The 15,288-nt window shown below is 54.6% G+C and overlaps 2 protein-coding genes across 3 annotated transcripts in view; one reads left to right on the forward strand and one right to left on the reverse strand.

The window, feature by feature from the left end:
- Nucleotides 1-9,405, reverse strand: part of dyrk1b (dual-specificity tyrosine-(Y)-phosphorylation regulated kinase 1B) — a 44,782-nt gene extending 35,377 nt beyond the window's left edge. For both annotated transcript variants that reach the window (XM_088621396.1, XM_088621394.1), the window contains exon 1: nucleotides 8,473-9,405. The gene's annotated coding sequence lies outside the window, so the exon portion shown is untranslated. The remainder of the gene's footprint in view (nucleotides 1-8,472) is intronic.
- Nucleotides 9,406-12,717: 3,312 nt separating this feature from the next.
- On the forward strand, nucleotides 12,718-15,288 carry LOC148640258 (zona pellucida sperm-binding protein 3-like). Its single transcript, XM_088621417.1, has 8 exons — nucleotides 12,718-13,592; nucleotides 13,696-13,811; nucleotides 13,884-13,990; nucleotides 14,068-14,242; nucleotides 14,320-14,437; nucleotides 14,638-14,738; nucleotides 14,816-14,889; nucleotides 15,062-15,288. Exons 1-8 carry the CDS (start codon nucleotides 13,050-13,052, stop codon nucleotides 15,271-15,273), a joined length of 1,446 nt encoding a protein of 481 aa, XP_088477543.1. The 5' UTR covers nucleotides 12,718-13,049; the 3' UTR covers nucleotides 15,274-15,288.

Raw genomic sequence — 15,288 nt, forward strand, 5'->3', positions numbered from 1 at the left:
ACCCCCAGATTCGGTACAGATGCATCCACACCCCTCCAACGCACCTGCCCAATTACTCTTCAACAAGCGTGTCTTTCAAGAGCCATCAATGCTGCTCTGACAAATCATCCAATAAACTGCTTAGAAAATCGGATAACTTCATCCTGGAAGTCTGAGATGGTTTCAGTAAATGATTTAGTATCCCTCCCCACAAAGGATCTTAAACCACATGACATTTACAGTATCACTGCAAGGTGAGAACAGGGAAACTTCAATAATACAGCTTCCCAGGTGTTCTTGGTTGTAAATTGTTCTTGGTCACGCGGCACAATTTGCCCACAAATCACTAGAAACCTGCCGACGTTTGAAGCACGTGACAGCCTGTTGGGCTGTTAACTGATCTAAGGATTGAAAGGATGCTGTCGGATCAAACAACATTGCTGGATAGCTTGTTCTACACTCCTGCCGCCCTTTGTGTAAATAAGTGTCTCCTGTTGAAAGATTTCATTAATTTCTATAAAGTTACAGGTGTACCCTCTAGTTCATTTTCCTCTGTTGATTCTGAAGAAATCTGCTGGGTTAACAATGTGAGTGACTTGTAGCAGTTTTGAATACTGTGAATACTTTTTGAATAGTTTTTGAATATTCTAGAGAAGAAACTCAGTTCCTCCAGCCTGTCAGTGCGGGACCCTCCCTTCAGACTAAAGAGACTCAGTTCCTCCAGCCTGTCAGTGCAGGACCCTCCCTTCAGACTAAAGAGACTCAGTTCCTCCAGCCTGTCAGTGCAAGACCCTCCCTTCATACTAAAGAGACTCAGTTCCTCCAGCCTGTCTGTGCAGGACCCTCCCTTCAGACTAAAGAGACTCAGTTCCTCCAGCCTGTCAGTGTAGGACTGGATCTGGTTGCTCTTCTCTACACCGCTTCAGTTCTCCTGTGCGTCCGACAGGCCCCTTGGCACGAATCGGAAAGCGCAGGGGGAGACTGGCTGCTCCGCCCCGGGTGTGGGATACCGGAGTGTGGGCGGGACGCTCCGGCCCTCCTGCTGCCGCACTAACAGATACATGCCTGCAAACGCCCGCAGCCCCAAGATCAGCGGTGCTGGCAAGAGAGAGCTAATCCACTCCAGTCTTAATGGGTGTAATTAGCTGCTTTAGGATCTGAATGGCTTCAATTAAACAGCCAGAGCCGGAGGAGGCCGGGCTGTACCACGCAGCTGGCTCTCCAGGGCAGATTGCTCCGGTCCCTGCATCCGCCCCGGATCACATGGGGCATCACAAGGCAAGCCTGAACTTCGCCATTCGAACCCGAGACTCTTAGCCCTGTGGCACAATCAGGGTAAAACCACAATGCAAAGGAGCGTCGAAGAACAAGGAGCTCCGAAAGGCCTTTCTCCCTGCTCTCTGCTCCCACGGTGCCTTTTTATCTGAGGCTGTCTCCCAGCAAGATGCACTGCACAGTCCCTGGCGCCTCATGTGAGCAATTACTGTCAGTGTTGCTCGGGCATCGCTAATAAGCTACAGAGTCTCATGAAACCATAACTCCCCAACTCACAAGCCTCTCTCTCTCATCCCAGAGCCAGAGCAGGTGTGTACAAGCAGCATCTGCCCCGAGTGTCACCCCAGCTCTCCCTCCTCTCCTGTGTGGAACAAATGTCCATCGTGTTGGATGAGGGAAAGAGAACAGGCAGATCTCGATTTCCTGACTATGCACACCTGCAGAGTGAGGCCAGACTGCCACAAGAACACCTTATGCAACAGAGAGACATAACCTCTTAACACAGGCACTGGAAGAAACACCCTTAAAATCCACTCATGTGTAACTGGGAAAATTCCCCCTTTAGTGGAATCTGTGTGACTGACTGCAGAGTCACAGAGAAGACCCTGCCTGACACCAGGAAGAGAAAAGGCCCCAGAATACGGTGATATCCCAGCCCCAAACAGCGACTGACCCGGGACAGGGGGAACCCACCCCTCTGCTTGTAGAGACTGTCCATGACATAACACACAGTACTTAACACTTCACAAACTCACAGACTGGAAGAGCAGGTACCATCAGGCCTGCGACCCCCAGGAGGCAAGTCCTTACACAAGCAGCTGGGGATGTGGGACAGATCCATCCGAAAAGTAATACAACTGGGGATCGTGTCCAGCTGGATCTGCCAGAGCAGATTCCCTGGGATCCTCCACAGGGAGGCTGCAGTCCTTAAGCTACTGAACCTCCTCGCTGCAGCTCATTCACACCCAAGGGCAAGATGACAGAGGGTTTTCACTTAACACCGGGTGCAACGCAGAAAAACACCAAGGGAGAAATTCAAGTTTCAGACCCTTGGGAAAACCTGCTTCCAAACGCAGGGGCAGAAATACTACAGATCTGGCTTGAGTCAAGAAAGAGCTAGAGGAGATCATGGGATCAATGGACTACAAAAACTAAACCAGCCATAAGGACCAAATGGCTCTCATGTAATTCATGTTCTTAAAAAAACTTAGGCTGAGAAGTATGCAGTTGCACATCAGATCAGCAGGGAAGCAGTCTGGCTGCTCGGCCCCCTAGTGGCCACACAGCGAACTGGCCCCACCACCAAGCTGCTCCAGCCCGGGCCTGTCGGCCGGCGGACAGGCAGGAAGAGCAGGTTCTGGTCATTTCCAGACCCGGCTGCCTGCCTTCCCCCCTCAACTCGCTGAAGCACCGAGGCCGTGGCGCCCCCTTGGGGACATGACAACGACCCCCGTTCCCCAGAAGACCTCGGTAAACGTAAAAAAAAGCTGCAGAGGAGTGACCCTTCCGGGTTAATTCCGGGCTACAGATGTTGCCTCCACAGAGCCCCTCCGACCAAGGTGGACCTGGACTTCCTACCCTCCCCCACCCCCTCCCGCCCAGGACCCCCTTAAACATCACCTAATGACTGAACTTGAACTTCTCCCACAGTCCTCCACACAGACTGACGTATCCCGGCCCTCAGCAGAAGGCAGAGCGAGTGCCGTCTGCGATCCCGAACAGGCAGAAAAAAGGGGGCTCCCTCTTCTCCTGCCAGGGAGTCAGACCCTCCCCCAGGCGACTTCCTCTGGCAGAGGGTGAGGAGGTTTCTGCAGGCAAGCAGCCCGCTCGGGCCCTGACTGCCCGAGGCCCGATCGCAGGGTCAGGACACTCGCTCTCTCAGCGCCAGGCCGCACCCTGGGAAAGACTCCCCCTGGAAGACATTTGGAACCTGACGGAAAACCGAAGGAGAAGGCAGGAAAAAAAAGAAAAACACACAACAAGATCTCTCCCCATCGCACTCGCACCCGTCTCCAGTCCGCCCACCCCAGCAGGTCTCCCCAGGTTCAGGTTTACCTCGTGTGTATAATGGCCTCTCACACACTTACCACGCCATCGGTTCGCACCTTGATTTAACACGGTGTGCTTCTCTTTACTGCAATACTGCTGTGCTTCGATGCTCTTTGCCACCTTTAAAAGTCTGGACCACACTGGATTCGTGGAATAATTGGCATCTGTGCATTTCAACCTGTCTTCCAGCCAGCCAGCCTTGCTCGGGAAGACAGCGAGAAGTCTTCCCCCAGGGCTGTCAGGAATACGGCTGCCCATCCACTTGGTCTCCTCTGCCGCTGGTACCCACTCTCAGAACAGAAAACAAGCATCATGCTTCCTCAGCGTTTACAGCAATACCCAGGTCTGTGCTCCTGAAATCAGTGGTCGGTCCCTGACTGACCAAATTCACAAAACCAAATAAAACAGCTTCTTTCAGGCCTCCTGAGCTCAAACCACACGTCATACCATGAATGACCCTAGATTTAGCGGGCTCAGAAACTGTTTTTCCAGAAAGTCTCCCAAAAAGGGGTCTCGAAAACCTATCTTGACACCTCGCGACTTACTCCTTAAAGTTAAATTAGCAAAAGATGGCTGCATCTCCCTTAAAGGGCTTCTTTGAACTTATCAGGGAGATAAAAAGAGAATCTCAACTTCAAAAGTTTTAGGAAATTAGGTCACAGCCAGTTTAAGGTTAGAACTCTATCAGGAGAGAAGCACAAGGGACAGTGTTGTCTGAGACAGCAATCTGGAAACCGCTCCCCCCACCAAAAAAATAAAAACCAATAATTTCAACTGGAGAAGTAACGAACGGTGCATGGTTAAAATGTTTTGTGGCACCTCTTCAACAATAACCGCACAGCTCTCCTCACCTTGGCAATGACTAAAAACTTTAGCTAAATTCCCCACTTCGGGGATTTTTTTGGTCTCCTGTAAAAAAAAAAAGCAGAACCTCTATGTTGCTAATTCATGGTCTCCCTGCCTCCACAGGGAGCTGGGGCCAGGGTTTCAGATCGGGCTGGAATCACCCACACTCTGGAGCAGGAAACACTGACCGGGTGGCTGGATCGGGGACAGGGAGAGGTGGCGAGAAGAGCTCTGGCGCTGCTGCTTGTTTGCAAACACCGTCTGTCTGACACCCACCATCACCTAAATTCAACCCTTCAGCCCTGAGCTCACCAGCACAAACCCTGAGACACCCCTGACTAGACTGGAGACACTGCTGTCCCTCTCCTCTCACACTGCCCCTGAATTCACACACTGACACACCCCTGACTGGACTGGAGACACTGCTGTCCCTCTCCTCTCACACTGCCCCTGAATTCACACACTGACACACCCCTGACTGGACTGGAGACACTGCTGTCCCTCTCCTCTCACACTGCCCCTGAATTCACACACTGACACACCCCTGACTGGACTGGAGACACTGCTGTCCCTCTCCTCTCACACTGCCCCTGAATTCACACACTGACACACCCCTGACTGGACTGGAGACACTGCTAGAGACACTGCTGTCCCTCTCCTCTCACACTGCCCCTGAATTCACACACTGACACACCCCTGACTGGACTGGAGACACTGCTGTCCCTCTCCTCTCACACTGCCCCTGAATTCACACACTGACACACCCCTGACTGGACTGGCAGTGTACTTCCCACCAATGCCCAATAGATTTAGCTGAAGTCTTGATGAAGACACAAAGGAGAAATCCCTTTAAGCATTCAGCAACCCAGTACTCCAGACCATCTCTCTGGGTGCTACAATTTCAGCAGCTCCGTTGACAGTGCTGTACAGGACCAAGGAGAGCAGCCGCTCTGATGAAGCCTGTAAGCAAAACCTGTACACAGCAAATCACACAGAGAGAGGGAGATAGCACAGAGTCCCACTATCAGAGCCCAGAGAGAGAGAGAGCAAGCACAGAGTCCCACTGTCAGAGCCCAGAGAGAGAGAAAGCAAGCACAGAGTCCCACTGTCAGAGTAAGCAGTCACACAGGGAGAGAGAGAGACAGCACCACAGCAGCATTAGTCACTTAGACTTAGCAGTTTGTCCTGACCTGCACAATACCTCAAAATTATGGATGACAAACTGAGTGGCTTGGGAAAACTGTTTTTACACCAACGATCTCTCTGCACCAGAGCCTGTGTAGCACTTATTTCTGTCCCCCGCCATGGGGGGAGTGAAAGTAAAAACCTCAGACATGAGCGAGCACGACCCCCTCCCACAGCCCCGCAGGCCAAGGGCTCCCCAAAACGGTCAACAGCGCTTCTCTAAAACACGTCCCTGGAGGGCTCACCTGCAGCCCGACCTGGCAAGGCTGGCCTTGCTGCAGGCTGAGCTCTGTGAACCAGTGTGCGCGGGTCCAAGCCCGGGCCAGCAGCAAGCAGGATTCCCCACGCAGCTGTGCGGCACCCACGGAGAGAAACACGCTATGAAGCACGAACCAAAAGGCACAGGGGGAAACGATGTGGAATTGCCAGACGTGGATGTGGAAAACCCCAGACTGGAGGCACTATGTACACAGAGGGTGGTGGAAGCATGGAACAAGCTGCCCAGGCATGTTGCCGAAGCGGATACCCTAGTTTCTTTCCTGAAACGGCTGGATGACATCCTAGGATCCATTAACAATCTGACGGGCCGGGTGGGCTGATCTTTTGTCTTCATGTGCCAGGACAGCAGACCCCTCAGCATGCCACACTAACAGTGCCCCCCTGGAAATCCATCTGCACCAAAAACCAGCAGGCAGCGGACCCGTGTCAGAGCCCCCTTCACCCACAAGAGAAGCCTTCTGGCCCAGGGCACAGCAGGACACTCAGGGCCCTGCTACCAGAACCGGGTGCCTACGGGCCTGCTCCGTTTTGTGCTAAGTGTTTCGTCCCGGGTATAACCTTGCAGGAAGAAGGTCACAGTCTAAGAGAGCAGGGCTCTTCACCCTTGCAGTGGTCACACATCTCCTCAGTTCCTGCACAGAGATCCCCCCCAGGCCAACACTGGGACAGGAATACCATCCGAATCCCAGCCCCTGCTGAGGATCAGGACGTCCCACATGGAGAACACCACTGAGGGACGCTCCGAGCAGACCAAGCGCGTCTCCTTTTGACACGGCCAAAGTGAAGTCAAACAAAAGGACGACAATGTACCTGAGGGTCGGGTTCAAATCCGCTCAGGACTGGGCTGAACTGGACCAATTCTACTTCTTGGCCCTCCAAGCCCAGGACCTACAACAGCCACTAAAGTCCCGCTGACAACTACGGCCCTCTCACTCACACACACACACACACGTCTACCTCTCAACAAGACGCCCCCCAGCTCGACTGACTCTCACACAGCCGGCCGGCTCTCACCTGGCCACAAAAGGTCCTGGGCCAAGCGCCTCTATAGAGCACGACGCCCCTGCGGAGGACAGACAGCCAGCCAGCTCTGCTCACTCCCAGCGTGGAGACTCACAACACACGTGCTGCACAGAGGCGCAACAAGAGCGAAGACGGGAGGCATGGATCACGGGGCGCAGCGGCTCAGCAGTTAGCACTTCCGGGGGCCTAGGCTCCATTCCGGGTGTGTGTGACCCCTGTACCCCTTCTTCTCAAATGCAAAAAAAAAAATCTCTACCTTTCCAAGACTGACACCTCGTACTTCACTCATTCATGAAAACACAGCCCTGCGAGGGACAACCTTAGGGTGACCTCCGTGCTCTAATTAGACAGCCGCAGTCCAGTTTTAGGGGGTGGCACAGTGGTCAGCAGCTCTAGGACCCTGGGTACAGTTCTGGAGCCTGCGGTGCTGTCTGTGTGGAGTCTGCATGTTCCCCGTGTCCATGTGGGGTTCCCAGTCCAAGGTGCTGGTAGGCCCACTGGTTTCTGTGAGAGTGTGCGATTCCCCGCCCAGGGGGGACCCTATCCTTGCTGGATACAAGTCTGGGGAAACAGACCGACGGCCCGGGTCATAGGCTTGGTTCAGGGTGCCGTGCTGGGTGGAAAATCGGATCTCCCCTCAATTCGGGATGGCCCTCTCCCAGCGCCTGGGACAGGAGTTTGACAGAGACACACTCCTACAGCACAGCAGCGTGGGGCCAGACCAGCGTGGGGCTGGCGGGCAGCTTCCCCAGACAGCACAGGCAGGGGCTTCTCCTTGGAAGAGGAAAGCCTCACAAGGAAGCAGCCCAGTGAAAATGAAAAAAAGTCTGCACTTCCAGCGGATTGCGGGCGTAAGACACTCTCCCTGAAGCCAGGGCACCGCTAAACCACGACTTAGGCCACGGAGAATACACCCGACACGAATTCGTTACAGAGGGAGGACAAAAAACACGATTTCCCCACGAACGCGTGGCGTTGCTACAGCACTGCTCCCCAGCCCCTGCGGAAACGCGGTCCGCCGGCTGCAGAGCGGACTAGCGGCCGGTACTCGCTCCCAGCCCGGGCTGCGGCTACCGCAGGGCTGCACGCCGAGAATGAGAATGATGCGGCTGAGCAGCAGCAGGCAGTGCGACAGCGGGGTCTCACTCGGGCTGGCTCGACCGCCCCAGTACCGGCGCGCATCGTCCTCCACAGACCCGCCGGCCGGAGACCGGAGGGGTTCGGGGGCGAGGCTGAGGGGGCACTGGGGTGATCTTCAGATCAGTGTAAGGGAGGGGGGACAAAACGAGAAAATGTGTTCCTTCGCCGGCCGGGATCCCCTCTCCCGGCCTCTGTGCTCTGTCACACACCGGTCTGTGAGAGCGACGGTCTCCCCTCTCTCTGACCGGGAGCCCAGGCCGGCCGTCCGGGTCCCCGGCGCCAGGCCCCCCCCACCCTCACCGAGAACCACCAGAGCCAGCCAGGCGGCCGGCCGGCCAGCCCCTCTCTCTCCCCTGCCCAAAGCCTTCCTTTCTCTGCCCGCCCGGCTCCAGCGCCCACCGCCGGCCGCGGCCCCCGGCCCAGACCCGGCTGGCGCTGCGGACCGGCCGCGGCGTCTCTCGTGTTGCTTAGCAGAGCCCGCGCCCCCTCGGGGGGGGGGCAGGAGGGGGGTGTTCGAGGGCGGGAGCGCCGCTCACTTCTGCCCCGCGTACCCCAGGCAGGATTTCGGGAAAATTCGCTCCCCTCCTCCCGGCCCAAAAAACCAACACCACCACCACCACAGCAGCAGCAGCAGCAACCGGGTGGCACGTCCCCGGTACCGTGTCCAGAGGCGCTGAGAAAGGAGGCTGGTCTTACCTCAGGCAGCGGTTCGGTTCGGCCTTCCCGGAACAGCAACCATGGCCGGTCCCTCCTCGCCGCCACCAGCACCGGGCGGGTTCTGATGCCGGTAAAAAAAAAAAGATATCCTCCTCACCCCCCCCGCCACACACACACACACACACCAACCGCCACCCCCTGCAACCTAACCCGCCACCCACCGACAGGCCTCCCTCCCCCCTCCCCAAAAACACCACCACTTCCAGGGGAGTTGTGTGAGTTTTTAGTGAAATAAACGGCTTCCTCTGCGGTCCTCTCTCTCTCTCTCTCCCCGCTACTGTCCTATACCCACCTCCCCCCCCTCACACTCACAGGCGCGCACACACACACACGCCACAAAAACGGGGTTCGGTGACGTTGAGCGCGCACCCACCCCCCCCCCCAGAAAAAAAACAACCAGTCCGGGGGGGGGGGGGGCTGGGCGAGAGTGCAGAGGTGTGGGGCAGCACGCGACTCGTGCGGGCGAGAGAAGTTGGGGGGGGGGGGGGGGCGATGAGACCGAAAGCCTCACGCGGCGCACAGGTAGCTCGTTCGGAGGGGAGGCGCACCGGCGGGCGTGAGCGCGCACGCAGGCGGGCACGCACACGCGTACGCGCGGATTCTCCCTCTTTTATTTTCTTCCTTCTCTCCCTCACTCTTTCTTCCCTCCGCCACCGCTTCCTCCCCCTTTTCCTGTCTTCCTAAGCGTCTCCTCCCCCAGCCGCCGCCCCCCCCCTGGTGATCAAGCGGGGCAGGACGGAGAGGGGGGCGATATCGATGATCGGAAGTCAAAAAAAAAAGACAGGAAAAAAGGAGGCTGTCGCACCGCTATCGCGAGGGACGCTCTCCGGAACTGGCGACCCCCCCTTTCCCATTCCCAATTCTAATCCCACAGTCTTTCCCCCTCTCCCGCTCTTCCAGACGCTCCCGGGCGCTCTGGCGCGCGCTCCGGCCGTTAGATTTTTAAAAAAAGGAGGCGGAGTAAACGCGCGCGCGCACCTCCGCTTCCCCCAAACAAAATGGCCGCCGAAACACGCTGTGGCGGCGGGGCGGGGCTGCGCTGCTGTCACCTCCAGCCACTCATTTCTCTGCGGCTCCGGCTCCGTCAATAAAATAAAGAGACGCAACTCTAGGGGCAGCCGCAGTCTTAAACAAAAGTGAACCAGTAATACGTGTGGCTGCTGTACTTCAAAAGGAACATTTCTATAACAATTAGTGAGCTACCACAGGGCGGCGCAGCCCAGGGGTCCGGTCCGGGGTGCGATTCCGACCCGGAGGTCGGGTGGGTTCTCCCCTGGAGTACCGCTATCAGCCCCACAGAAAAGCACAGAAAGGAAAACTTTACAGTGTTATACATACCTAAAACAGTGCGTATTATGCATCAAGATAAGAGTACATAACCGATGGCATCGCATGCGCTCACATGTCATTTGAAATCGTTTCCAAACATGAAAACGTGAAACATGCCGTTTTCTTTACATGATTATCCATACCAAAGGGTTTTGAGACGCAGCCCCATGCCCTCTGTCCTCTGTTTCCCTCAGATTTTCTGTTTCTGCTCCCCATTTAAAGCCGTGTTATCGAACCCGTGTTATCGGTGGCTTGGCGTCGTAAAATGATTCCCTCCCTCCCTTTCGACAGAAAAAAAATCAAATATATATTTTTGTCAAATATATAAAATATATTAGTTTTTATAACCCACCCATCGCTACGCTTAGCTGCAAACGTTTCTCTCGGAGATACGTGTAAAAACCGGTGGTCATATTTAAGCTAGGATGTATAGTTTTTGTTTTGCGACAGAATGTACTTTTTCCAAAACGAGACGTTTTAAGTTAGACGACTGAATGTGTAGCTGACTGACTGTTTATACATAAAATACTAAATTAAAAGATTAAAAGACACGAATGGACATCAGAACATTTTGTATTTGTATTTATTTGAACTCCAATATGGTATTCTTACAATCAGTGGCGCTTTTGAATTGTCATATTTATTTTATTTGGGGTGTCCTAATTTGAGACATATGGCAGTTGTTTGGAAATGCATGAAACAAGATGAAACTACTAACTTTGAAAACTAAGTTAAACTAGTCTTTTATGCTGATATTTTAAAGAAACAAATTCATCTTCTTTGGTCTATTTCGATTATTTATTGTGATAATATAAAATAATTACCAGTCTACACTCCTCCCTGATATGTTGACAATGTTGAGGCTATTCGGTAAATCTGTTCAATAAAATCATGTATCACAATGCGAAGCTTTTCTGTATTTAAATTGAAAATACGAGTTGTTAAATGGTTTAACCCCAGTGATTTAAGATTTATTTTCATTGGGTACCATGCGACATTCCGGTCCCTCAGATCTGTGTTGCTAAATAAAAGCGGGGGAAAAGTCTAAGTTTTACTCGTCTTGGTGTAAAATATAACAGCGAGGTGAGACGCGGCTGGTCTGTTTATTCGCCGTTTGTCCGGTTGCAGTTCAACCCCGAACCGAGAAGTTCGTTTGCGGTTTGAATTTCCCGCCCAGGGGGCGCGCGGTGGGGGGGGGGGAGGCGCGCGTGCGCCTTGCCCTGCTCGTTCCCCGGCACAAGATGGCGGAGCGCGGCGGCTGTCGGGAGGCGGCGGCGGCGGCGGCGGCGTACGGGGTGAAATGTTAACGATCAGCCTAAGATTAAGAATGTGCGGGGTTTAACAGCGTCACGCCGGCCTGACCTGGCGGTTCAACCCCCCCCCCAGGCTTGGGTAGAAAGTTGTGGTTGCGCGTTTCCAAGCAACACCCCCCCCCTTACTGAAACGACCCCTTTTCCCTGTGAACTCCCAAGCGCGATCGTCGTCATAAAATGGCGCAGTCAAGTTTGAAAGAGTCCGTTGCTCTTAGTAAAGGCTTTTTCTTTTTGCCCACCGAGTTCCCCTTAAAGACCGTGCTTGTGCTGGTCGGTATGGTCAAGAGATCACATCTGAAACTAGCGCTAGATTTAAAAATCCAGGACCTTAAGGGATCCCTCCTCTTAAGGGGGCGACGATGGTGACGCTGTACGTCCTCTCCTCTCTTGACTGCCAACTGCAATGTAGTCGTCGAGCTCCAGGGCGTGAAATGCTACTCGCCTGTTTAAAAAAAAACGCCGCTTAGTTGAATTTAAACCAAATAACGCGTCAGCCTCAAACCGCGCTTTCTCCTGCCTGCCAACCAGAGGCATTTTTCTCGTCGTGTGCCACTGTTCTGTGCAGCTCTCTTCCTCCTGGGTTGCGTGCCTGTCAGGAAGTCTTCATCCTCCCGTCTCTGCGATGTCTGTACACAGTGTTTTGACCGACGCTTTTACCCAAAGGGGCTTGAATTTGCATGCATTTCCCACGACTGCGCGCTTCAGCCTCAAGCGATGTGAGCGAAGTACTTTGCGCACCACCTCAATAATAATAATAATAATAATTGCTTACACTTATATAGCGCATTTCTGGACAGTCCACTCAAAGCACTTTACAGGTCATGGGGATCCCCTCAAACCCCCACCAGTGTGCAGCCCCACCTGGATGATGCGCCAGTCCGCTCCCCACACACCAGCTCTCAGTGGAGAGGAGAGCAGAGTGATGGAGCCAGTTCAGAGAGGGGGATTATTAGGAGGCCATGATTGGTAAGGGCCAATGGGAAATCTGGCCAGGATGCCGGGGTTACACCCCCACTCTTTTCGAGAAGCGCCCTGGGATTTTTAATGACCACAGAGAGTCAGGACCCCGGTTTTACATCTCATCCGAAGGACGGCGCCTTTTTACAGTATAGTGTCCCCGTCACTATACTGGGGCATTAGGACCCACATGGACCGCAGGGTGAGCGCCCCCTGCTGGCCCCACTAACACCTCTTCCAGCAGCAGCCTTAGTTTTTCCCAGGAGTCTCCCATCCAGGTACTGACCAGGCTCACACCTGCTGGGCTCCAGTGGGTTGCCAGCTGTGAGTTGCAGGGTGATATGGCTGCTGGCACTAATAGAGTCTGAATTTTAAAATCAAAACCGGCCACCTGCGACTCCAGAGGCCCCGTCTCGGCAGCGAACATCCATCATCTTATACCCTACGATTACAAAATGCTATTCATAATCTATGCTATTCAAAGGTTATACATATTAATGTTTTAAAGTGTGATGCTCCGGGTATGCATATTTCACCCTGCACGTAGCTCTGTGCCGTTACAACTGACATTAAACGCTTAAAAAAGTGGGCGAAAACTTTTTACAGCAATAAAAAAATAAAATGTACTTTATTCACATTTTCTGGTTTTTAACATGATTACATACGTAATTCGGAAATCATACCAAACACATAAAAAAGGCAACAGCGATGTCAGAGAGCCACGTGCTACACGTGCGAATTCTTCACTCGTGATTTCGAAGGCGCTGTGGTCATTGGGAGCTGCTGTCACCCGTCGCGGTATAAAAAGCAAGACAGCGAACGCTAAACTTACGCTTCCTGGTTCAGAAGTAGTCTAGATCTTTTTCCTTCTCTCGCAGCAAAAAAAAAAAAAAAAAAAACAACCCATAACTCTTAACATCGAGAAAAAGAAAATACAGTCTTAGACAATTGCTTGCGATGCGCTCGTTTCTCTTCGTGCTGTGCCTGTGCGCAGGGGCCGGGCTCCCCGCACTGATCTCCGCCGGGCCGGCTGGCTGGGACTCCGGGGAATTAGCGCTCCAGGCCGACTTCCCGGCTCCCGAAGACGCAGCCCAGTCGGAGGGCTTGAGCCTCGCAGACGCGTCCTCCGAAGACCTGTCTGCGGGCGAGAACGACTCGCAGTCCTCGGCTCCCGCCTACCGCCGCCTCCCCGTGTCCAGAGACGCGCACTCGCCCTACTTCGCCAAGGAGAAGATGAAGCCCGAAGCCGGCAGCCGGCCCTTACCCGCCGACATCAAGAGCGTCCTGTTTCCGCCCCAGCGAGGGCGGCAGCCGGCTCGCCCGGCCATCGCGGGCACCCGAGGAGTGGCCGTGTGGTGCGACTCCAGCAGGATGTACGTGCGGGTCAGTCGGCTCCTGTTCGGCTTCAGCTGTCGGCCATCGGAGGTGACCTTGGGCAACTGCAGCGTCAGCCGAACCACACGCAGCTACTTCTACTTCACCTACGGGCGGCACCGAGCGGTCGGTAAGCGGGGTTCGTCTACAGGCAGTGTCGCGCTGTGAGCTGTAGGCTAGTGTGGGGGTTGGCTTTCCTGGGAATGTCCCTTCCTCTGTGACCCTGCAGGTTGTCCAGGGCCGCCTGGTGTACTCCAACACTCTCCGCTACGCCCCGCCCTCCTCCAGTGCGCCTGTGCATCGCTTCATTCCCTTCTCTGTGCCGGTCAAGTGCTCCTACAACAGGTAGGCAGGGCTCTGCTGCTGGGGAGCCCCTGGGGAAGTGTCCAGAAGCCCCTCACCCCCTCTGTCCTGCAGGTTCCACTACTCCTACAAGGTGGGCTACGTCCCCACGTGGGCCAGGAGAAGGACCTTCTTCAAGGACTTGAAGAACAAGCACAGCTTTGTCCTGCTCACCACCAACTGTAAGCTCCTTCAGTGAGTGGCTCCTCCTGCCTGCAGGGGGCGCTGTGTGCAGGTGTAATGCGGCCTCTCTTTCCAGCCCGCTGGGTCCGGCTCTCTCCCAAGGACGAGTACTTCCTGGGTCAGCCCATGTACTTCCAGGCCACTGCCTACTTTGCCACAGCGGAGCAGAGGCTGTATGTCCCCTTGTGTTATGTGACAGAGAAACCAGAGCAGCACTCCCAGCCCCGTTTCCCCGTGATTGAGAACTTGGGGTACGGCCCCTTCTGGGAGGGGAGGTGGGCAGGAGCCCCGAGAGCCTGCAGGGGTTGATCCTTGTCCTTGTCCCCAGGTGCATGGTGGACAGCAAGGCAGATGGCTGCCTGTCCAGGTTTGTCCCCTCCAAGCAGAAGGATGTGCTCCGCTTCACGATTGATGCCTTCCTCTTCCAGAAGAAGCTGTCCAGGAAGGTACTGCGCTCTCAAAGGCTGCTCAGCCTTCCTGCTCCACTGATCCACGGTCTGCTTTCACATCCATGATCTAGATGTGAACCAGACTGTGGTGGCTGTAGTGCCTAGAGCTGCCAGCTTGACTTCACTGCTGGCAGAAGGTCCTTCTCTGTGCCTGTATTGGCCTTGATCCCTGAATGCTGTGACCTTCCCTCTTGCAGCATGAAGTGACTGAGCTGTACATGCACTGTGTCATGGCTGTGGCTCCTGCTAAAGCAACACCAGGGACCAAGTCCTGCACCTACAACAGGGAGGCTAAGAGGTACTTCTGCAAGGAGCCTGCTGAGGGTGCTCTGGGACATGCCAGGTGGAGGCCTCACCTGTCCTCCTCTCCTCCAGGTGGGAGGAGCTGTATGGTGACCATGAGGTCTGTACCTGCTGTGAGTCCAGGTGTGCTGGCAGCCAGGATGAAGGTGGGTCTGGTTCTTTACTTCCTTGTGGATACAGGTCTGCCCAAGAGACAACCATGCTTGGACAACTGAGGAATGATCCCATCCTGGGAAAAGGGGCTGTTTAGATGAGTAGCATCACTGTGGGTCTCCAGCTGTAGCAGATCCCTCACTGCTGGGTGCTGCTTGTCCACAGGTACCAGGAGCCTGGTGACCAGCAGTCGGGTGGCTGTGGCACCAGTAGAGGGTCCTCTGGGTGTGGAAGGTGACTGGACTGAGGATGAGGAGGGAGACCCTCAGGGCTCCAGTGAAGATGCTGAGAGCACCAGTGAGGATGTGGAGGGAGCAGAGGACTATGGAGGTTTTGGCCAGTGGAGAGGTAGGGTCTGGCAGGAGGAGCTCCTGTAGGGGTGGTGTCCTGCA

The sequence above is a fragment of the Lepisosteus platostomus genome, chromosome 26 (genome assembly GCF_059453375.1).
Source record: "Lepisosteus platostomus isolate fLepPlt1 chromosome 26, fLepPlt1.hap1, whole genome shotgun sequence".
In the NCBI taxonomy this organism is placed as follows: domain Eukaryota; kingdom Metazoa; phylum Chordata; class Actinopteri; order Semionotiformes; family Lepisosteidae; genus Lepisosteus; species Lepisosteus platostomus.